Consider the following 23,728-nt stretch of genomic DNA (forward strand, 5'->3'; position numbering starts at 1 on the left):
TTAGTTTTTGTCTTGTTCCAAGGCAAATGTGATGCCAATTCCAGAAGATGTAGAAAGTGCCATACAGAATTAATTTCAGCTGCAATTCCTATTTTAAAGTATCTCTTTGAAGGTAGCACATGAGCCGATTTGATATTCTCAGAACATATGCATTCACTACATATCTACTTTGCCTGACAGTTTAAGTGAGACATTTAAATATTCTCTCCTGATTGCAGTATTCCACATTTCACCTGAGTCCCACAAAATTCTTTGCTTTCAGCATTTTCCTCCTATATCACACCGTACCTGTCACGACATATTCCGAATTGTAAGGAACATCCACAGAACAGAAATACTACATATGCCCTATGGCAAAAGTCAGATTAATCGCTAAAATGAGAAAGAGATACAAAACACTGCTTGGGGACCACTTTGCAACAGTATCTCTTGCCAAAGGCAAGTTTCTGAGGGCAAAAAAAAGGTCCTTTATGAACCCTCCAAACCATCAATACAAGAGCTGCACATACATCAAAACTAAAGAAAATTAAATTGCCCTCAGGTTTAAAAACAGAGTTTGATTTAAAGTAGAAACAAAAAACACAAAGCTGACTTTTGTCAAAAATTAACTAGATTAAAAACTTGTCAGGTTTTTGTGTGTGTGTGCAAGAAGAGAATGGCATTTCTAGTACAGGTGAGCAAGATCTCTGAACACATGACGGGGAACCATTGGACCCTCAGCCATATAACTTCAGTATAACTTCATATACTCATATTTGGGTGTTATGGATTCTAGATTTGAACTGACCTTGAAAAACACCTTCCCTGAAACAGAAATTTTTCAGCACTGAATTTTTCTTACTTCAATTTAGTTTACTTAGTTTTCTACATAGAAATCTATCTGCTTGCTAGCAAGCTGCTGAGTCTGACCTCTTCAGGCTGTAGCTATTCCAGAGCTCAGCTATAGCTGCCTTCCTACACCTCAGAGCAGGTATGTGCTCTAAGGGTATGGAGTCCATCTAGACCAGCATTCAGTCTCAGAGGTGGCCAAAAGGAGAAATCCAAGGAAGCATTAAATAACAATCTAAGTGTATATGATAATGCCCCAGGAGCACCGTGCCAAGCTTCCAGTATGCAGCTCTGGCACTTCACAAGCACTGAGTAACCCCCCTCAAGGCATTGCTCTGGAAAACAGAGCAGCTGCTGGCACTCCAGTTCTGCCCATCATTTATGATGCTACTGACTCGTTTTCACACCCCACCCCTCTGTTCTCTTTCTTTCAGGAATGAAGAATCCCACATGTATATAATCCATGTGCAATAAAGTCATTCACACCTGCAGTTGCCTTTACTTCCCTTCTCTGAATTCTTTAAGTTCATTATTGACTTCCTAAGACCCAAACTTCAAGCTGCTGAAGCTGCAGCTGCACTGTGAATTAGGATACTGGAAAACAGCTTCCAGGGAAATTAGAGAGTTCCCAGAGGCCTTTAGCACACCCAAAAGCACGAGGTGAAAAGCCTCAGCACAAACCTGAACATAGCTACCAAATCATGAGTGAGGCTCTGAGGTATCAAACCTGACCTGAAGAAGCCTGGAGGTTGAACACCTGAGCCAGTGGCTGCCCTTGCTGCAGCACTTGCCTGGACCATAAGACCTTGGTCACCATCAAGGGAAAGCTTATGAAATTTTCTCTTCCCTCACTCTTGCACCACGATGCCATTCACTCCAGTACAATACCATCTGCACTCAGCTACTAGAAACACATATTTTTTGATAAAAAATAATCATCTGTGTTCTAGGATTTTAAAATGTCTTCCCTGAGTTTCTACTTAAATGAAAATGAGAATTTCCCAGTATTTTCACTTTTAAAAAACATATCAAGCTTTCTATTATCTGTCTACTCAGAATCTCAGCATTTTTCAAATCAAATAAGTTTTTTCTCTACTGTGCTACCTATTTTGGCATGAAAAGGAATTAGAACAGAAATACTCGAAGTGCCATCCAGCATTACTGGGCAAGAAGGAGAAGAAGCTACAGGAGAGAGCACTAACACAGCTGAAGCACTGAAAGGGCTTCCCACGCCCCATAAAGGGGATGGGGAGCTCTCCAGCTCTGCCTTAAGATACCGAAAGTTAAAACATGGAAATGAGTTCCTTTTCAGTTGTCACACACAGGGTACATTTTAACTTATTACACCTTACATCTTATGAAATAAAAATGTCATTTCTCTATTCTCTTCTCCTAAAAAGTTGCACAGACTGAAAACTCTGAAGTTCGCCCCAAGCCTTGAGATCTTTAAGGATAAAGAAATGGAGAAGTGTGGTTTTAAAACAACTGAGGACATCGCCCTTACTAACAATAAGATCATATCAAGTTTACAGGGTTTAAATCCAATGTAACTTTTATTTTGCACTTATTATTATTGTTTTATTTTTATTACGATTTTAGAAATCACAAAACTGCATCTTATTATGAAATTGCAGGGAATGACCAAATTATCTCTGCTGGAATTTGATAGGACAATGGAGCACCTGCTCAGAGACTGCCAAGTTATGATTCACTAAGCAGTCAAGGTTAGACCCAGATGCCAATAAAGATTCATTAAGTATGAAATACAATATCAGCAGTGTCTTTGTAATGACCTAAACACTAATTTTGGCTCAGAGTACTCAAATTCCCCAAAGAAAGAAAGGAAAAAGGGAACAATTTCACAGCTTTTAACCACAAATGCGATAACATGTAAAACATTTGAAAATATATTGGGAGCTATATAAAAGTGAGAGTAGGCAAGTGAAATACAACATTGCAAATTAATAGTGTTTAGTTAGATTTTTCTTTATTTATTCTAGTGTGAAGAATGATTCCTTTTCCTAGTTACTTTAAAGTTTTGAATATTGCACCAAGAAAAGAAAATTAAAATCATATGCATCATCTAATTCATATGTGATGCAATACCAGAAGACCAAACCAGTTACCTAACACTACTGCACCTAGAGAAAAGAATAAAAGTCATGCTTAATCTTTCTATTCTCAACTTTTCATAAAAAAATAGCATGAGAAAAGACTACTAGAAAAAGGAAGGCTGAAGTTTCAAAAGAAAGAATTATACATGAAGAAATACTGAGTTTTTAAAGGAAAAATGGAAATAAAATAATAACACAGCAAAAAGAAATCTTACCTCAAAAATTATATTAATAACATTGTATTTTAATTAAATTTATGGGCTGTTTACATGCCAGTGGGTTATACTTGCTTGTCTCCCAAGAAGAACTGTAAGAAACCAATACTGAAACCAGACTAACTGAAATTTCATCCAGGATAACTTTATGTTCTTTTACTTTAGACTGAAGTCAGATGTTCAGCCCACTTCAGATTGCAGTGCAATTAATTTCTGGAGTAACACTCACCACACCACTTGCTTATTTCACTTTTTAAAGCATTAGTCCTTTGTAAGACAAATAAGGGGAACCAAATAACAGACATTTATAACAGATAATGAAGACATTTCTCCTCCAAAACACTTTCTTAAATTCAGTCCCATTAGCAATAATTCAAAGTTACAGTTGCAGGCTGGTCCAAGTCCTCTGCTAAATCAGTTGCTGGTGCTAATAATTTCTGTCTGGACAAGTGTCCATATTGCAATGAGGATTACTCAGTCAATATGTTAGCTATGACAGACTGAATGCAGAGGACTAAGGAGGTTTTGAAATCAAATTATTCTTGTCACCATCTGTAGACTGCATGGAAAACCTGTCTGAGAAGTTTTCCTTTATACTTGCAGCAATGATAAAACAGAAAACATTTTCCATTATTTAAATTTAAAAAGCTTTTTTTTTAGGTTTTTTTTTTAAATATGAATAGTTTTTATATATGGCATCACAAGGTTTTCTACACCAGAGCTTTAAACCAGCTTTTGCAGGATCCCAATCAGTGAATGTCTGCAGGTTTATCTTGCTTTTTAACTGCCTTGGAAGACTTTTAATCCAACAAATTAAAATTAACCAGAAATCAAGTATACCATCGACATCGGCACCCACAAGGGTTCCAGCCCTGTAAGATTTATGTGACCAGCATGGACTTATCTTGTATGAGCACAGAACAAATGCATGGATATGCCAATGGAACTTCTGCCCCAGGACTGGCACCAAATTCTCCTGGAAGAAATGCACTATGTTTATGGCTGCTTATAAATGTCATGTCTTTATCTGAATTCTGGAACAACATTATATTTACACCTCAAATGTTGCATGTCCTCCTGAGTCCTGCTCTACAACATAATCAGCACAATGTAAGATCAGTTGTCCCTCTGACAGGAAGCACTACTTTATACCACAGTTCTCACCATCCCTGCTGTGGAATGAAGCTATTTAAGGCTTCGTTCATTCATGCATAATATATGAGAGGCTTCTAAGCTTGACTTAGCTCTGCCATTTTAGATGAAATATTTTAGTTGTGTCATTAAGAAAACCTAGAGTTTGTGTTGACAACATCCTACATCCCTTTACCTTAGGGAATCCTCAGTGGGAACAGCTGGACTTTAATGATTTTGCAATTCCAGGAGATAATGTTTCTCCTCTACCTGCCATGCACTCTAAGATACTGTCAGTAAAAACACCTGTGCTTACAGATTGTCACAATGATATGTAACACAAAAATGTTTTAAGAACACGTAATATAAAAGTCATTGGTTTGTACCATTTTATTTGTTAAACATTTTTAAAGTACGCTCTATTTCTCTGTTGATATTATAGTAAAACCACATTCTGTTCTGTGCCATCACCTGGGTCTATCAGCAGGGAGCATCCTGACACAACTACACTGTTTCACCCGTTTCACTTTCACATTCCATAAACATACAGAAAGATGAGTCTTCCAAAACTCATTCTGGATTATACCTTCATGACAAAAACCGACCTCAAATCCACTCGTTAGCAAATTAATCTTATAACATATCCTAATAAACTCCTCTATTCTTCCTGCAGTTCCTACAACACAACCTTTCTTCACGAGAAGTGACCTGCTGCACTAAAACTTTTCAGACGTGTGGTAGCACAACTGTTAAGGAACTGAATTTTAAAATGGGTATCAATAAACCCAGAGTGCAAAAAGAAATTAAAGTAACCTGGTTCTAAACACGAGGAGCGGCTGGAACCACTGCGAATTCAATGGTGGCTGTCTTAAGGGACAGACTAAATATAAAAGCTAATTCTAACAAACTAAACCAAACTACTATGCCTTCATCTGAGTATTTTGTACAAGAAATACCAAAAATCCAAGTAGCTTCAGCTACAATCCAATCCATTATCTTAACTGGTGTCACTTCAATCATCATTTCTAGCATTCTGAAAGGGTAGAAACCTTCTTTTCAAACCTTTAACTTCAAAATAAATACCCTATTTATACACAAAATATGTCTTGTGACTTTTTCATCTTTTTTCATTGCTATTGACAGCTGCAAAGTTCCAGTTTGTCCTGCAAGCTCATGCACTGAAAGCAATGAGCACCATAAGGGCTTACAGCCATTGGTTCTTCAGCAAAGAGACAAGAGAAATGAAAATTATTCCTGGAATTTCACCTCAGGGTAATCACAAAATAAACGCTTCGTGTTTTCCTTATCTGCTCACGATGAACACATAAGTCTAATAAGATATGTCATATTCATACATGGACAGTTGAAAGATGAAATCAGGTCAATGCTGATCTCATTAGGTTTACAATGGCAAAGATAAATAATTTGTTGAATTATGGGAGAAAGGAAAAAACCATCATTATAGTTTAAAATTATCTATGGAGCAAGGCAGTGGGTAAACAGCCTAGAATGTAACATGAAGCACCACATGATGAGCAACCCAGCAGTGCAAACGAGGTAGACTTAAGCATGATTACAGAAAAATAATTTACAGAGGACTAAACATGACGAAGGAAGACAATCAAGAAGCAGTCAAAAACTTAAAGTATCCAATAAAATACTAGAAAAGCAGGAGAAATTCTTCAAAAAACTAGCAAACATTGGCAGGGTGGCAGCCATACCACAGAGGATATGGGAAGGAAAGTGTCAGACAGTATTGATATAGCATGGAACAAGCAAATTAATTGCCTCAGAGTTCAGTACAAAAGACACAAAAGAGTGATCAGGAATTTTATATTATTTTTTTAATGAGAACATGTACTTAAAGGAAAAAAAAAGAAGAACCAAGGTAATTAAATAATTTCAATGAAACTCTAAAAGCAAGAGTTACAATAGCTTCTGGCTTCAGGAAGTCTATCAAGGCAATGATAATCCCTTTGGTGCAGACTGTCACTTGGAATTGCCTAAAATAATTAACTAATCTCCATTGCTACAGCTTCCCAGCCACACAGGCCATCTCCTTAGCCATGAAAAATGGCAGACAATTCTCAGAAGTGTTTATTTGATATATTGCATTATAGTCATCAGGAGAGAAATGGAGAAATAAAATGTATTTCTCCCAGTTAATCGTGTCCTCAAATAGAGAACGGGGTACTGGGGAAAAGTTCAAAACTGTCACCTGCAGCCAGGAACAGAATGTAGGATATGGCCTGTATTCTCACAGAGATGTAGATCTGATTGAAAGAGGTGAGCAATATTTGATTAGTATTACAGTAACATATATCTCTTTTCCATCTGTTCACATCCATCAACATTCATGTGTAACAAAGCTGAGTTTCAACAACCTAAGAGAAGACAGAAGAAACCCCTGAAGATCTCAGGCTATTTCAAACCCAAGGCATCTCTCTGGTTTTTTATTTTTTTATATTTTGGGACTGTGTTTAGTTCTGAGGAACTTTTCTTTTACTTTTGTCACGCAATACCCTGATTTTCTCCTGCACGTTGCTCTGGGTTTGCAAAAAGTAGCCCAGCCAGTGCCCTCTGTGTGGTTCACTTCTTGCTCTGGGCAGCAAAGTAAAAGCTGAAGGTTCATCAGGCAGTTGTGTCTGACATTATATCACACAAATTTGAGCTCAGAAAAGCAGGTGATGAATAAGAAGACAAAAGCCATAACATGTAGTACTTTTTCAAATAAAATACCATTTTTTAAATAAGAGTATAGCAATACAAGAACTGTATTATAACTGTATCATAAGTTCCAATTACTTTCAAAAACATAGCATTTATCTAATAACTTCTTCAAGTTGTTTAAAGGGTCACAGCAATGATCTGTTATCACACCTTATAATGTCAACATGTAAGAGCCATAAGACAGCTCCAAACCTCTCTCCAGCAGTGCTGAGCAGTGTGTTGGGGAAAAGAACTTAAGTCTTTGGCTTTGGTGTTTTTTTTTTAGTAAACCATTTCAGTTCATGGTAGTCAGTGTTTTATGGGCTTTCTGATTTAAAGGTTGTCCATTAGTATATTAATTAGCCACCTATAGACTCTCTTTTATGAATTTATCCAATCCCTTATTGAACTTCAGTCAAAAATAAAGATCAAGAGGTTAGCGATTTAATTTCTAGATCATGAGCATGGAATTATCTAAAGGAAAAGGAAAATAACTATTCCCATTTCTAAAATGATTCACAGTGACATTTAAATGAAAATTGCTTAATTCACAAATCAAGGCAAAATTTCCATTTTTATATGTCAAAAATATTTACACTAAAATAAGATAATTTAGTCTTCTTAAACCCATCTCAAAAATAACACCGTTTTTCAAGTGTAAAAAAGTAAAACTCCATAAATATCCATAAATGTAACACAATTAAGGTAAATGCAGAATTAATGACTCAAGAATTACTAATTTACTGGCACATTTACAAAGTGCTATATTACCATCTCACCACAAGACATGGGAAACGAGTGATAAAAGTATCATTTTACTGACGAAACTCAGTTTTGTCAATATAATGAAAAATCCCTGCAAGCCCCAAGGGGTATCAAAACCAAAAACCCCACTGATGAAAAACTGAGGTGTAAATTAGCAAACAAAGATGTTTACCAATGTTCTCCTTTAACATATTCCCTACCTGTGCCAAAGATTTACCAGTTACAGTGCTTTTAAGCACTGTCTTATCCTTACACTTAAGAATTAAAGAATTAACCTCAGATGTCCCCAAATTTTTTCCTGATGTATAAAAAGTTGTACTGTAATCCTTCTGGGGAGGCTGTAGTGTATAGTCAATATTACGATAAATATGGCAAGGGTGATTTGAAGATACATGAAACCTCTCAGTGCTGCCTAACTCCATTTTTCTGCAGCATAGCTTGTGCCTTTTGCTGCAACATAGCTTGCTTCTGCAATTCCAGCTTCTTTGTAAAACAAGACTCACAGGTACAGAGCAGTTGTTCCCTTTTTGCTTGCATATACTGTTTCCATTGCAATTTTTCATTTTTCTGAAATGACCCATCAAAAATACCAGGCACAAGATTTTTCTGTAATATAGTATTTCAGTAGTGCTTTGTGCCTCAATGATTGCTGTAATTTAAACCTTATAATAAAAAAACAGATTAATCAATAAAATTTCAATTTATAGTATTAGTTTGGAGCTGTTTATTTCTTCCATGAAACACCTTTTTTGTTATGATTTACTCAAACAGTTTGTCCTCCTGGAGTAGTTGCACAGCATGGCCAGAAGCAATCATACAAGATATGCTGTGTTAGCTTAAATGACAGAGAAATGCATTTAGTCCAAGAATATGTAGCTTTATCTATTTATGTGGATGGTAAAATAAGCTATAAAGTGTTCTCTTTAATTTATTGTTTGTTCCCTTCAGAGTAACTAATTTTAAAACATATACCAAAGTTAATGTGGCATAATTACATGGCATGGAAATCAAGATGCCACCTGAAATAAATTAGTACACTTGTCCTTACTATTGCCAAGCACCAAAGACAGAGCCAAATGACACAGCACTTAAGAGAACGTGACACAATATTCTTCCCTCCAAGCTTAAAATACCACAAAAACAAAATTCACACTTCTGCTCCCATCACCTAGGAATTTTTAACTTTGTGTCACCTCAAAACAGAAAAGCCAACTCAAGCCTAGGTGCCAGGCTTTGTGCCTGCTCTCGCCCAAGTGCCCAGTGGTGCTGCCTTACAGGGCTGTGGGCTCAGCTGTCCCTGCCACAAATCCTAATTCTACAACAGAAGTGTATCGAGATCCTTTTGGCTGTGTACGTGGAAAGCATCACCTAGAAATTTTTCATGAAGCCTCACATTCAGAGTCCATCTTCTGAAGTGATGTGAAATCCATGAACATGTTATTTTTAAGCACATTTTGATCAATCAGTAAAACTGATCACCAGCGAGACTGTTGTTTTAGGAAGATTCTTTCCACTTCTCCTATCAGCCCTAAAGCTGGTTGATCTCCACTGTATGTACTATCAGAATTTGAACACTATGAGGCTCAGGCTTCAGTTGGTTTGTATTGTTCCTGGGATGTTGCCCTTTTGCCTAGCAAAACCCTCAAATCTATCAATCAACATGCGCCCTGTGTGTGCCACTTTGCCTTATTCCCTCAGAAAATGGAAGTTTAAGTCTTGTTCATATTTTTCTAAAGCTCTCGAGATTCAGGTTACTAATTTGAAACATTTTTGATCAGAAACCCACAGTCTGAGCTCAGAGCTCAGCTTTCTGCAGTTACCATACATAAACAATTGCTCACCTCCAGAGGAGATGCTCGCCTGCCAAGTACAGTATGAACAGCAAAACAGATTTAGCCCAGAAACACATACAACAACATCAGACCTGAAGTGACTTACACACAAGTAATAAGACAATTTCCCTAAACAGCTGCATAGCCACTAGAGAGCTTAAAAAAACATCCAAACAGGAAGATGCTTCAATATAGTTTTAAGTCATCACTGTGATTCCCACAAGAAAATAAAAAGCAGCAGTGTCCATCATATGATCTTATTCATTCCTATCACCCATCTCCTTCCTATGCCTTGCTGTTGTATTTTTCATTGCACAATGAACAAAATTCTAATTACTCTAAGGGAAAGAAAGCCTCTCTTGGGTTTTTTGTTTGGGGGTTTCTGGACTGGGTAATTATTCAGTCTTACAATTCTCAGACTACTCTGCACAGCCACGCAAAGCTTTGCCACAGCTCAGTGGAGGAAAAGTAAAGGAGAAAGCCGAGAGGAGCAAGCACCAGAGAAAGCCAGAAAGGAGACTTCTTTTTCAAGAGCCATTTTCAACTAGTAAGTACATCAAAGTACAGGCTAAGACAATTCAAAAGTCTAATGCTAACAAACAAAACCTGAGCCTTTTTCTTGGTATTCATCAAAAGGAAGATTAGTTTTAAACGTTTGAAATTCCAGTTGCACCATCAAATCTGGTGTTTTATTGCAGCTGCATTTCACACAGCTGTCAAAATACAGTCCAAAACAAGAACATGAACCAAATTTTCAGTTAAGTCAGTCTCAAAATAAACCCCTGATTTTCCAGGAAAAAAAGAAAAGCAGCATCTCATCTCACTGCTTTTTCCTCCCAAAACTGTTTCAGATAGCACCAGTTGTGATAGTCTTGAAGTCCTGATTTACTCTAACAGAAATTGTGATCACCTGAAATTCAGCGCAGCTGAGAAGAGTTTCTTTACCCCTACCCCCAGCAGCAGCTGCCTAGAACAATTAGAGAGCCTGGGCAGTTCAAAAGCACACTGCTAGAGTCTGCTCAGTTTTCCAGTCTTAAAGGAACTGTTCAAGGAGGAGAAGGCGGCTTATTGTATAAATCTATAAAGTATAATTCCATTCAAACAAGAAGATAAAAGTAACTAGAAAAATGAGATCAGGCAGAATAACTTTTGAACCAGTAAGTGTTAAAAATCCAGAAGGTGAGAGACAAAGGAACTGTGCTGACCGGTGCTGGGCACGTTGGGAATACATAATCAGCTGTTAGAGACATAACAAATGAACTAAGCTGGGAGTATTTTAGATTAAGCAGGCATATTCCTACCTAATTACACTGAAGTCAAATAAACTCAAGAAAGGTGGGAGTGAAGAGGATAAATGGGGTATTTGCCCTCAGTTATCTGTGTAGGAGGCTCTTCTTTCTCAATAGTGCTCCCGGGGCAGGTCAGGCTAAGCTGACACACCTGAGCTGGCACAGAACCTGCTGGAAGCAGGAAAAGCAGAGGGAAGAGTTAAGGCTCTTAAACACTAATGAATTCTCTTTACAGCTCTTTTCATTGAAATGCTTCTGAGCACTTCAAAATGAAGAATCACACAGAGGTGATAGTCTCTCTCCTACTCAAAATATTGATAAATGACCATTCATTAAATCCCTCCAAGAAAGCTATTAACAGGCTCCTCCTCACTATTGCTCCTGGTGCTCCCTCACGCTCCACAGATAAAACAGAGGTTGGCATCGCTCATTTAATGGGAAAAGGAGGCAGTGGCTTGAAAACCTGCTCTGTACAGATGCAGTTACACCAAACTGAGCATTCTCTTTAGGAAGATACCTTTTCTTAATCATCTAAACATTAAATTGAATGAGCATAAGGTCTCAGAAAACAGGCTGATGTTGCATGAACAGCAAGTAAGCTATAAGTGCATCTTCTCAAGAGAATATTTATAGTCAATTAAAAATAAGTATCAATAAACCCTCTAAAAGTGAGCTGACACCAAACATCATTTTTTTATGACTTAAAAGTACTGGTACTTATTTTTATAATTCAAAAAACCAGATTCAATCATACACATTTACAATACGAAATAAGAATTATGATTGAAAATTGAGCAGGTGACAGTTGTGCAAGTGGAATTAAATTTTAATTAAAACATTACTGTTTGAAGTGACTAGTTTAAATCACACATTGAACAGCAAGTTGGACAATATGACTACTTTTGTTAAGATAATTAATGTTAATGTAAAATATGCTAATAGTCAAAAACAGTGATAAGAAAGAAGGATAAATGAGACTAATTTATCCTACTTCTTTCTTCCAAAACTACTTTACTGTTTCCTTCCTGCTGTCTGGAAAGCTATTTTATGTTGATGGCAAAGACTGAACGTTATGTACTTTTGCAATGAAGCCTAATACAAGAACTAATCTGTGAAGTGGCTGGATTTTCTCTCTGTCTGTATTTTCAGATAAGTATTCCACAGTTGAATGCACTATCTTTAAATACTTTTTGCTTCTCTTCTCAGCACTGAAGATGAGACCATCCTAATTGTCTCCAGCAGAAAATGCTTTTAAGTTTTCTCTAAAAGTCTTTATTTTCCTCCTTTTTATCTTAAGAATACTTTTTTTCCTAAAATACTTCTTTTTTCTAAAGTTGAACTTCCAAAAGAATTCACTGAATTTCCTAAGTCTGACTAGACCACGGATTATTTTTTTCTTTTAGCATACAAACATGCCAGAGTTTTAAAGACGACAAAATTCAAAGATGATTCAAGTTGCTTCATTTTTTGTAGATATTTATTTCAAACTGCACCAAGTCAATGAAAGCTCCACACTTGCAGAGCCACAGCAGTGTGCACTGTAGCAGTAATGCATCCAGGAACAGGAGCCCCTGGATACTGCACATACCAGGTGATGCACATGACCTCCTGGAATTCTTGACAAATACATATCATCCCCTAAAAGATCTCTCTTGAGGTTTTCACTGACTTTCTTCAGATTCTGTGAGTTTTTCAGGTTTCACCTCTTCCCTCCTACCTATACCTGTTTAAAGAACAGCTTTTTGCAGAACCAGCTGGATTTTAGGACATATAAGAGGTAAATATTTAATCAATGCACTTGGGCCCCTGCTATGATTCAGGGAGGTTTACAGAAAAAAAAAACCAACCTAACTGTCATTAAACCTATGTAGTCCATTGCACACATAGTACAGGTATGAGATAATGATGTACCTTTTTCTTTCATTTCTCTTGTTTACCAGCAGCACCTGAGGACAGTTTGAGCTCTCACACCACAGCTCTGCGATGGGAACAAAGTTTAAGGAGAAGAGACGCCCACCTACACTACAATAAAAGGAAACATTTTTCCCCTTTCAGTATTCCTAGCAGTATCTGTTTATAAATACACAAGTCCACTGAGAAACTCAAAGAACTAAAAAGCAAAGCAGCAACGTGTGATCTAGCTGATCTGCACTAGAATAGGTTTTCCAATCCTTTATTTGTTGAATATCTGAAATTCTACACATTTAGCAAAAACAACCATCAAGTCAAATCTGAATAAAGAAAAATATTTACTGAACCTTTAAATATTCTCCAAACCATGACTGTCAAGGTTATGTATTATGCTACTGAATCCCCCCCACTGACTGTCAGTGGATTACTACCCATCTTTTCATTTTTCCAGTGTAGTCTAATTTGCAAAAAAGCAAAAACAAGGCTCTTAGTGCTTTCAAGAACAGAAATTTGTCACTGACACACAAAGGAGACCAATAGAACTATGAGCAAAATTTAAGTGACACCAAAATTAACCAGCAACAATTATGATTAAAATACTAAATGTGAATACAAAAATATTGCTGAAAACCTTTAATTTGTCAGCAGTAATTAACACAACTGTAGCCATCTCTCCTTTCTTCATTATGTCTTTACTCTGTCAGTTAAAACTATTTATAGTAATACTGGGTTGATTCACCATAATTTCCCTCCACCCACAACCATTTATAATTTTTTCCTTCAGTAATTTTATAAACTTAATGTTGAGGTTTTGGGGGGTTTTTTCCATTTCCATCTGCTGGTAAAAAAACACCGACTTTCTTACTATATTTATTTTAAAAAATAAAAGTCAGAGGTCAGCATAGCCCCCACTGAGCAGCACAGTTTTAAAGAGTGCACATTGATATTCATTTTCCTTCTAATTCTGCAGATGCAAATTAGCTCAATGAAGGAACTGAGTGGATAATGGAAAAGTGTTTATTCTACATTGTGAAATAGTGAGCCTAGAAAATTAATAAGTTTTGACATTTAAGATCTTTCTATTTCTATTTTATTATATGAATATGAAATATGAACGATTATTTGCTTCTCTTCTTAAGAATGCCATTCCCAATCTAGCCTTGATCAAAGTGATAGAAACCCAGAATAAAAGTACAATGTAATAAAATACACAGTGGGCATTCAAGTCGGTGTACATTTAAAACAGACTCAAAAGAGTGGTTCAAAATTCACCTGGAATATTCCTCACTATTTCCTCAAATGGGGAAGAACTTACCACTAAGTTACTCACTAAAAATTAGTTAAATTCCAAGTACACTCAAGAAAAAAGTACTTGGAGAGTGTTTGTAAAAAAAAGCTACACTCACTGACTACAATATTCAGTATGAATTCTCTACTGAGCTTTCATAAACTCTCTCTATGGAAATATTCTGTAGTGCTCTGAATAAAGAAAATTCCTCTGTTTAGGAACTTTCTCAGCTTTGAAGTACTTGCCATGATCTCTGTGTTCACCAAGCCAAGTTCATATTGCACCCACCAACATCTGTTTTAAATAAAAATTAATTTATTGACCAGGACACCAATTTACCAGTATTTGCTTGGAAATATCTGAATGCAGTACATGTTGTTTAATACTTTGCTTATGTACCTATGTACATATATATATGCAGAAAACCAATAGTAAATTGCATCTGCTGATCTTGCACATATAAACCTCAAAATGTACGTGTCTAAAAATCTGTACCCTCATGTATATACATCCACAGCCCCAAATGTGCAAACCACACATGCATATGAATAAGCACAAACATTTAAAACACATACATTACTTTAACTGTGCCTGAACAGTATCATCCTAATAGCATCTGAAAACATCTTAAAGACTGGTGTAAAAATCACCAGTGGAAAAAAATCCATTTCTCTTCATTGCAAATGTTTGTTAAATGTAAATGCTTATATTCTACTCCTTAGAAGAACATTTGTCTGCATGTGGAATTTCATGATAAAAAGCTTTAGAGTGCCAGGTTTCTCTAGATAAACCCCACTGGTTTACTGATGCATGAATGCACTGAAATTGAATTACTGTACAATAGCAATTACTTTTCACAGTACAGTTATAATGAGAATCAGCTTCACAATGAACACCAGGTAGCTACAGTAGGAAAAGTTAATAAAAAGAAGTCCCTTATTTGCATTTTCCATTGCAGCAATGGTAGTTGCCTTAAAGAAAAATCATCCTTAACACTCCATTTGCCATCTTGCCAGTAAATCAACAATCATTTTTATAGGATCTCTTTATTTACAAAGAAAGACTAATGAAAATAGAAACTTAAATGCACAGCTGAAGTTTTAATAATAGCTTTTTGTATATTCCCTAATAACTTACTTATCTTTCATTTTGCTTTCTTTTTCACTTCCCTCTAGCCTTCTTGGAATTTTTTTTCCATTGTTCCAATAAGTAGGAAATGTTAAAGCACCCAATGAACAATTTTAATTCCATCCCTTTTTCAATATCAAGTTTATTGCCATAGTCATTTGTTACTGAGCAGTGTCATAGTGCTCCATTGCTGTTCAGTTTCATAAAACTTACAAAAATTATTTAAAAAATCATGGGAAACTTTACATTAAAGACTGATCAAGCACATTTCCTATGAGTGAAATCATTAAAAGTCCAGGAAAAGCATCTGCAGTAATACCACAAGTGACAGCAGACTACACAAGGCTCCCAAAGAGTTTATTTGTGTTTGGCTGTAAAATTAAACCAACTGCTGAACAGTGCAGGAAACACTTCCATGTCTGCCACCTTATGGGCAGTAAGATTTTTCCCAGCTCAAGTGTCATAATCTTAAAAGCAAATGGATACATCAACCTTTGTCACAGACAGAAACAAAGCATCAGCAACACTGAATCAAAGCTGCTCTTCCGTGATTTTAACTTCACTCATGACACAAATACCTCAGAATAAAATATAAAGTTGCCTGCCTGAAATTCCATCAAGTAGGGCAGTATTAGGAAGGAAATGGTTAACAGGAATATCCTGAACTGACATAAACCTGAGGTAAATAGTGAACACTGGGAACAGGCTGGAAAGTTGCTTGCAAGGGTTTCCATCAGTAAGTAGATGACAAAAGGTTATATAATTGGTTTAGTACTTTCAGTTTTCCATTTATCTTATGTATCTGACAGCATAAAAATAGGACATTCTGTGATAGGATAATTGCATACTGAAGGGTAATTCAAACAGGGGATGGATATGATAAAAATCACACTGAACCAACTAATCACTATGAAAAGCGATGAGACAGAAAGATAAAAATTCAACCAGAATATTAAGGGGGAGGAGGGAAAAGAGAGTTCAAACGTGATAGTAGCTTTGAACAAGTTAATGTGTTTGAAAGTATAAAGCAAAACAAACCAACCAACCAAACAAACATAAACCACGAGGCCTTTCCAAGCCATTCTATTTCTATATTTCCTGGTCTTTCTTCTTGGCCTTTTCTACCAATCAAACATTTTATATGCTATGGCCTTCTGAATATTTGTCACAGATTGTTATATCTGCTAGAACCCAAAGAAGTACATTGCTTAAAATGTTTTATCTAAAAAGTATTTTAGATTAAACCATGGATATTGATGACTACATGAAGCTAATACAATCAGTATTGTAGGGTAACAATTTGGGCTAACTGTGGAACATGTTTTCTGAGCCCTTGGATTTGAACCCTCACGATGGTGACATCATTATTTTAGGGCTGAGAGAGATTTGTAGGGTACTTTTCATTCCGTATTTACCCCAATATATCCAACATACTACTCTGAACTCTATGTTTCAGTGCTCTTGCACAAGTTTCCATCAAAAGCTTATATCAAAATTGTATTATTTTAGAGGCAAGATGATCAGGTTGCAGAGTGGAGCAGAGATCTTAGGTCCATAGGAGTGTTGTAACTCCTATCTCCCCACCCCAGATTTGAAGGGAAGATTAGTTATGATATACCACAGATGAAACTCCTGTAAAACCTGCACCCTACCAAAGGTTTTTGTACTTCTCAGGATGTAAAACACAAAACACTACTTACTACCAGAACATAACAGGTCACTCACTACAGCTCTAGCAACCAAGATGGACCACTTTATGTAATTATGCAAAAATTAATTGCTCTATTGGAAAGTACACTGAACAGATCGTTTCTTAAAAGAAGTGACCCTGTCCAAACCAAGCTTTCAGCTTCCTTTCCAAAGACAGAAACCTTCCCAAGAAGGCTCTGGGTTTCAGTTACTTTTTCCAGCACTAAAATCCATTCATTCAATATTATACACATGGTTTAACTTCACAGAATTTGGGCCCATTTTTACTCAGAGCATGGTGGCCTATATTGATCCTACATTTTTTTCCTCCTTAGCTAAACATACCATCTGTTTGAAGAGACCACACCTGTTCTAAACATTTGTTAGGAAGCTCTAATTGAGACACAAACTGCTCTTCCCCACCAACACTCCTCGCTCATGGAATTCTATTCCCTCACCAGCAAGTGTGCAGCTCGCTGGTCACTTCTTGCTCCAAATAAGTGCAGCTCCAAGAATGACTTTTTTTTCAAATTGTTATGATCTCAGGGGAGCAGTTTTCTCTGCTAAGGAACAAGGAAAACAGTTCCCCCTGAGTCAGTATTCTGCAGGCTTCTGGAAGCTGTTGCACACATATTAAAGTGTAGTTTTTCCTCTGAAAAACAGACTGTAAAAATAGCATTGTGGGGTTCCATGTTTATTGTCTTTCTCTGCTTCCCTGCCAAGCGCGCTCCGTTTTACAAGCTGAAATATGTTTTACTTCACTGTCAGCCCAGAAAATTCAACCTCTAAAATGTAGCCAAATCCCTTCCTCCCTTTTGCACCATAACAAATACTACAAGACTGAAGGCAAAATTGTGTCTACAGTTACACAAATGGAATCCCTGTCCTCGGGTGATGCTTTCGGCTCTGCGGTTGAGACACAAATACCTTCAACTCAATTGAGCAGACAAGCCTGGCTGAAATGGAGTAGCTGCTGGTAAACAGCATCACCAGAATGTCCTGTTAGTTTGCTGATACAGGTGATGTAACAGGAACTACTGTTCCAGGCAGTCACCTCCATTTCCAGAAAAGAATAATGCAAAATGAAAACTACGACAGGAAGATCAGTTATTCCTTAGGACCTGCAAGTTAAGACGAGCTCCTGTTTGATATAGTAAAACATAGAAGTCAGAATTTTTTCTCTTTCTTATGGTAAATCTAACAGCCATGAAAGCTACTGCAAAGGCAGGATCAGAATGGAGATTTTAGAAAAAAAAACAACAAACCAACCAAACAAATACACAAAAACTTACAGATGTACAGAAAGCTGTCTAGTTACTTAAGGATCACTATTAAGTTGCCTGTAGAGTGATGTAGTACTTACCACAATTAAAGGAATTTTGTATTTAGTTCCATTTGAAGTCTTTGCTTGTTTTTCTTGATTTGAACTAAAGGCCAGTTATTGAACTCAGATATTTCCCTGCAATACTATTTTTGTAAGAGTGAGCAGTGAAATTAAGTCTGCTTTGGTTGGATATTTTGAAATCTAACATTTTAATGCACAACCGTATGTAGTTATGTTTTACTGCACACAAATGATACCTTACAAACTCATATCAGAAATTGGTAGTCCAAACTCCCTTACATTTATCCACTGAAGGTATAAATAATTTATATCTATTCTCTTGAACGCTGATCCTAAAATACTTCTGAATGCTTTTGCATTTCCACTTCAGCACCTTCAATTGCTAGTACAGCCTTCAGAGCAAAACCTAAATTATATACTTAGTTTTACATCACAGAAGGAAATAGTAGGTTGATCTGCTGCTTACCCGTACAGCTTCAGACTTCTTATGAAACATTTCTTCCATATTCTTTGCTAACTTTTTCACAAGCTGGAGGCCATCAATTTCTTCTATTGCAACATCCTTCTCATATTCTTTGTATTTCTGGAAAAAGAAAAAAAAATAGGGAAAAGTTATTCACAAGGAACCAGCTGAAATTCTGACAACTAATTATTAGTTTCATATTACACTTTTACTGACATTCTTCATTTATGTGACATTTATTGGTGTGATAGCAGACTGCCTTGTGCCAAGATGCCACCGCAGGAAGAGAACAACTGGATTGGAACCAGAACTCCATTTAAAAAATTAATAAAAATATTTATCTCGTGCACTGCAGGAAAATGGCAATTCCCCTTCACAACATTTAAATTACACCTCCCCCCAACTAAACAACAGCCAAAAAAAGTAGCCAAAAATACATGTATCCCATCCAAGAACCATTTCAAACCAGTGATATGCTTGGCAATCCACTGAGTCTTAGCAACCTAGAATCATCATCCTCCTCCTCCTAAGCAGAACTTCCTGTAGACATCTATTCCACAAGCTGCATACGATGCTTACATTATAAATACATACACTACAAGCTTGTCAAGACACTTCCATGCAAAGAAAACCCTAAACAAGTCACAGGAACGTGAGTCTTCATCCCAACACAAGTATAAAAACATCCTTTATGCACTACGGATGAGCATCACCGTGCGGTCTCGCGTCGCCATGTGAATCTCTCTCAGAATGCCTAGGCACTAAAAATATATTCCAAACTATTTTTATCTTCTATTTTCTGCATATCAAAATTTTTTCTTTATCAATGTTTATAAGGGAGCTTGTAAGAATGAATTATTTTCATCTTCTTTCCCGTGTCATTCCAGTATAGCCCCTACTCTAAGAACAGATGCCTTTCAGTCCAGTTGTGGTTTGCTCATCTCCTTCTAAAACATGTATGATTATGTTGAACTAATCACTGCCCATTTCCAAATCCTCAACCTCTTCACAACCTGTACCTTCATGACATTGCAAGGAAGAAGAAAGGCATATCTGGCTTTTGCCAGTTTTATCCCTGTGTGGCAAAAATACCTTCCAAACCCTTAGGACAACCCACAGTACGGTATTTGAGTTAATAAAATGAAATGGTATTATTCAAAAGATTTATCACTAAAATTCACCTACAGAATTACAATTATCTCCTTGTATAACTCCAGAGAGAGAATGAAGAATAGGACAATCAAAAACAGTGGTTCAAAGTGCCTGAATGAACATTAACATGATCAAAACAGTGAATAAGTCATGACCAGTCATGTCCTGGCTGGTGATGGAAAAAAGGATTCTATTTTAGGAGAACATTGTGCCCATTTCTTCCAACAAAACTAATTTTCAAGATAGAATGACACTTTGGACTTGCTTTAAAATTTATACCTCTCTGTGAAAACTTGTGTGAATATTTTAATAATGAAACAATATTTGATAAAACATAATTTGCAGACAATTCCAAAATAAAGTTAAAAATACAAAGCTGTCAGTAAATATTTAGGGCAATAAAATTTTTACAATCCACAATTTCAGTAATAATTTCATTTTTCCACACTGTTTCCTGTGATGAGTCTCTAGTCTGAGACTTTGATAGCAGCCTAAGCAACCTAAGAAACCTCAAGCAGGCCACTTGTGTTTTGGTCCCTTGGGGAAGGAGGGGAGATTTGGTTTTTTCCCCCCTTCTTGGTTGGCACTTAGATATCACAAGCAGAGTTCTGATTTTAACTCTGCAAGTCCATTTATGCCATTGCTTGAGATAAGAGTGGTTTGTCTACAATAGAAAAATATATTTTTATTATTTACTGGAGCAAATACAAGAACACAATAGACAGAGAGGCAAATATTATTATAACAAATACTGTGATAAATTGTAGTAAATGATCAGTAAATTGAAAACATTGCCAGGTAATTAATGATGTCAAAGTCTGTCCACATCCCACAGGATTTGAAGCTTTGGAGAATTTAAAACAAATGAAGTACAAATTTGAATCACTTATTTCCAGCTGCACAGATCCTGTTCAACATCTCACCTTCTGATAAAAATAGTTTCCTTTAGACTTGACCTTTGAGTTCTTAGAAAGCATTCTAAAATGCATCACTGGAAGAGATTGCTTTCAGGTCATCAGATTTATTGATTTAAGCTTTGCCATCAAGCGAAGAAAACCAGGCAATTATTCACTGGGTTTGTGAGAAAACTGAATGGTACAGTTGAAGTCCACAAAATTTTCGAGACGCACAAAATCCTACCACGTACTCTGTTAGGTTCTTGTGAGAGCATATTAAAAAGCCACACTTCTCAATTTTGATTAACTGGTGCTTTTGAAAATTAAAAATAACTTGTACTCAAAATAGATGTGAATGATTTCTTAACTGATAATTTTTGATTTTATCATTATGCTTGCTCATAGTACATAAATTCTTTTTTTGCTAATTTAAAAGCTAATGTTCCAACATAAAAGAAGAAACAGAAGATATTATTTAAGATCTATTTGAAAAGACCACACATCTTGCATGGTGCCTGTCTAGTCAGTTGTTGGAAACCTTCAAGAACATTCGCAACCAACTAGGAGTGGTTACTTGATCTGCAAGACCCTGCTAACCAAGAGGTTTACATCACAAGAGGTTTGCATAATATGTATTTTACAGTCACATAAAAACAATTCTACTATTTTTTCAGGCATCAGTGAAAGGTCTCAAAACAGGAGAAATTATGTGGTTGGAAAAAGCACCAGCTGTTTTTACTGTCCTTGTGCTCCAGCAATTGTGTCTGGAAGGAAGAGGTGCCAGCCTAAACTGTGCCTGTGCAGTTCCTCTTAGCACTCACTCTGCATGATGCTGGGAATTTAGATTCAATCTAGAAAGTAGTTGTTTTTATAACAACTGCCAATGCAAGAAACCTGAATCACACAAGATAGTGAAAAAACCAGAACCACAATAAAACCATAACAAAGGCCATTATTGATAATGGATTCTCTTCCTTTCACTGCAGAGGCTCTCAGATCTCCAGCTCTCATCATTTCCCTACCACTAAATTTTTACATATTAAATTTGGGGTTAATATAAATAAACTAAAACAGCAAAGTCCCTTTGAAATAAGTTTGAATTAGTTTTTAAATGAAATTATTTCATTGTAAGGTAATCTTGAGAAAGCAGCACTGTGCCACTACAGCTCCAAGTAAACAAAATGCTATCATGGAGTGGTGAAAAAAAAACCAGTTACTGAGCCAGGCTCCCCTTTATACTCCAGACTTGCCAACTACCTTTAGTGCTGCTGCTCTGAAGGGCTATTCCAAGCAATGTCTTAAACTGACATTTCCCTTCACTGTAAAAATTATGAAGCTGATGATAAAGCTTTTGTTTTAATTTTAAAATTAAAAAAATTAAACCCTCATTTTTTTTCAGTATTTCATAATTTTATTCCGTTAAGGGATACTGAAAAGTTCTCATCATTTGCAACTTAGGCAGTAATACATGTGCACTGTTATTAAAGGGAGAGAAAACAACTATCACTTCACTATAAATAACTGACCTGCATAAAAAAAAGTGCATGAAAAATTAGAGTCATAGTTGGATCTTTTCTTTTGATAAGTGGATTTCCAATTGTCTAGAAGATTGAGCAGATACAACTTCTGATTTGCTCCATTATAAAAAAAAAAAAAAACAACTTGAAATGCTGATTCTTTCTGCTTGCAAAAATCAGCATTTGGTAAGAAATTCTCCAGAGAGACAGGAACATTTATCATTTAAGAAAGCACACAAAAAATACATTATTTCTTCAGTATCTGTTTTGCCAGATCATTTCACATAAACACCGGGGAAAGACAGACAGTATTTCACTGTCAGAACTCTTAATGTTTTTCATGAGTTTAGGTGTGGGTTTTTTTCTCTTGCTTAATAAATGGTCATCTAGAAATAACAAACCAGAAAGCAACCTATACAAAACTGGAGTCAGGAGCCTTTAATGCAATCCAAGTATTTGGCACTGAAACAACAACAAACACACAAACCCCCAACAAAAAGTGCAAATGCACAAACAAAAAACCCAAACAAAACCCCACAACAAACAAAAACTCCACCAAAACCCAAACAAACAAAATCAAAATAAAGTTAAACCACACCAAAACCTCCATAGTTTGAGTGACTAAGGCAGGAAAAGTACACTCAAAGCAAGATTGTCAGCTACAGCTGGAATGTTTTCTCCTTGTCTTTACTCCAGAGAAACATTATCTTTGTGTTCCAACTTGTAGCTACTTCTATCAAGTCTTATCAAAATCAAGATATTTGCCCTTGTGTTGTATATAAAAATATTTCAAGTTACTTACAAGTGTGTAAACAGTCCTTAGTCTCAGTCTTTCAACAAGGCTCTGGGTGCTTTGTACATCTGCAGAACACTACACCCATTTATGATGAAAACAATTCCCACTCCCTGGGATTTTCAGAGCCAGTAAATACCACTACCATCCTGATTAAAGAAAGGAATTCAACAGGAATCTTGTATTAATACTATAAAAGTAATCTCTCTGATTGCATATTTGGAATGGATATAAGCCTCTGAGGTGCATTCATAGCTATAGTTGTACTTACTTTACAAATGCTGCTGTTTGAGAGGTTTTGTCACAGACATGTTAAATCTATATATGCATACATACATTTTGTTTTACAATGAAAAAGCAGAACCGTCATGCAAATGAAAGATCAAATATCCAATCTATCCATTGTTTCCATGACAAAAATAAATGTATGTTTACTCCATGCCATTTCCAAAAAACCGCTTGCAGATGTTGAAGTCTCAACATTGCAAAATGTAAAATGAGATCACAGAAACATACACTTTTGATTAAATCACCAACTTTTGATTTCAACTAATATCTGTGGCCCAGTAGAAGGGCTGTGCTAGGCAGTGATGGAACAGTTTAAACTTGCTTCAGACACTGCCATGGGATCCTAACAGTGACTACCTTCAGAGGGCAAGTGCT

General features: G+C 36.3%; 1 protein-coding gene across 9 annotated transcripts in view; it reads right to left on the reverse strand.

The window, feature by feature from the left end:
• CACNA2D3 (calcium voltage-gated channel auxiliary subunit alpha2delta 3) overlaps positions 1 to 23,728 on the reverse strand; it is a 482,761-nt gene that overhangs the window by 293,018 nt on the left and 166,015 nt on the right. For 8 of the 9 annotated variants that reach the window (XR_007908333.1, XM_051811537.1, XM_051811536.1 and 5 more), the window contains one exon: positions 18,711 to 18,827. Coding sequence is in view for 8 of the 9 variants with exons in the window: in XM_051811534.1 (XP_051667494.1) it covers positions 18,711 to 18,827 (117 nt within the window). In the remaining variant the exon portion in view is untranslated. The remainder of the gene's footprint in view (positions 1 to 18,710; positions 18,828 to 23,728) is intronic. The other variant, XM_051811540.1, reaches the window with a different exon arrangement.

Source organism: Manacus candei, unplaced genomic scaffold, assembly GCF_025592945.1.
Source record: "Manacus candei isolate 608988 ecotype Guabito, Panama unplaced genomic scaffold, ASM2559294v1 h1tg000082l, whole genome shotgun sequence".
In the NCBI taxonomy this organism is placed as follows: domain Eukaryota; kingdom Metazoa; phylum Chordata; class Aves; order Passeriformes; family Pipridae; genus Manacus; species Manacus candei.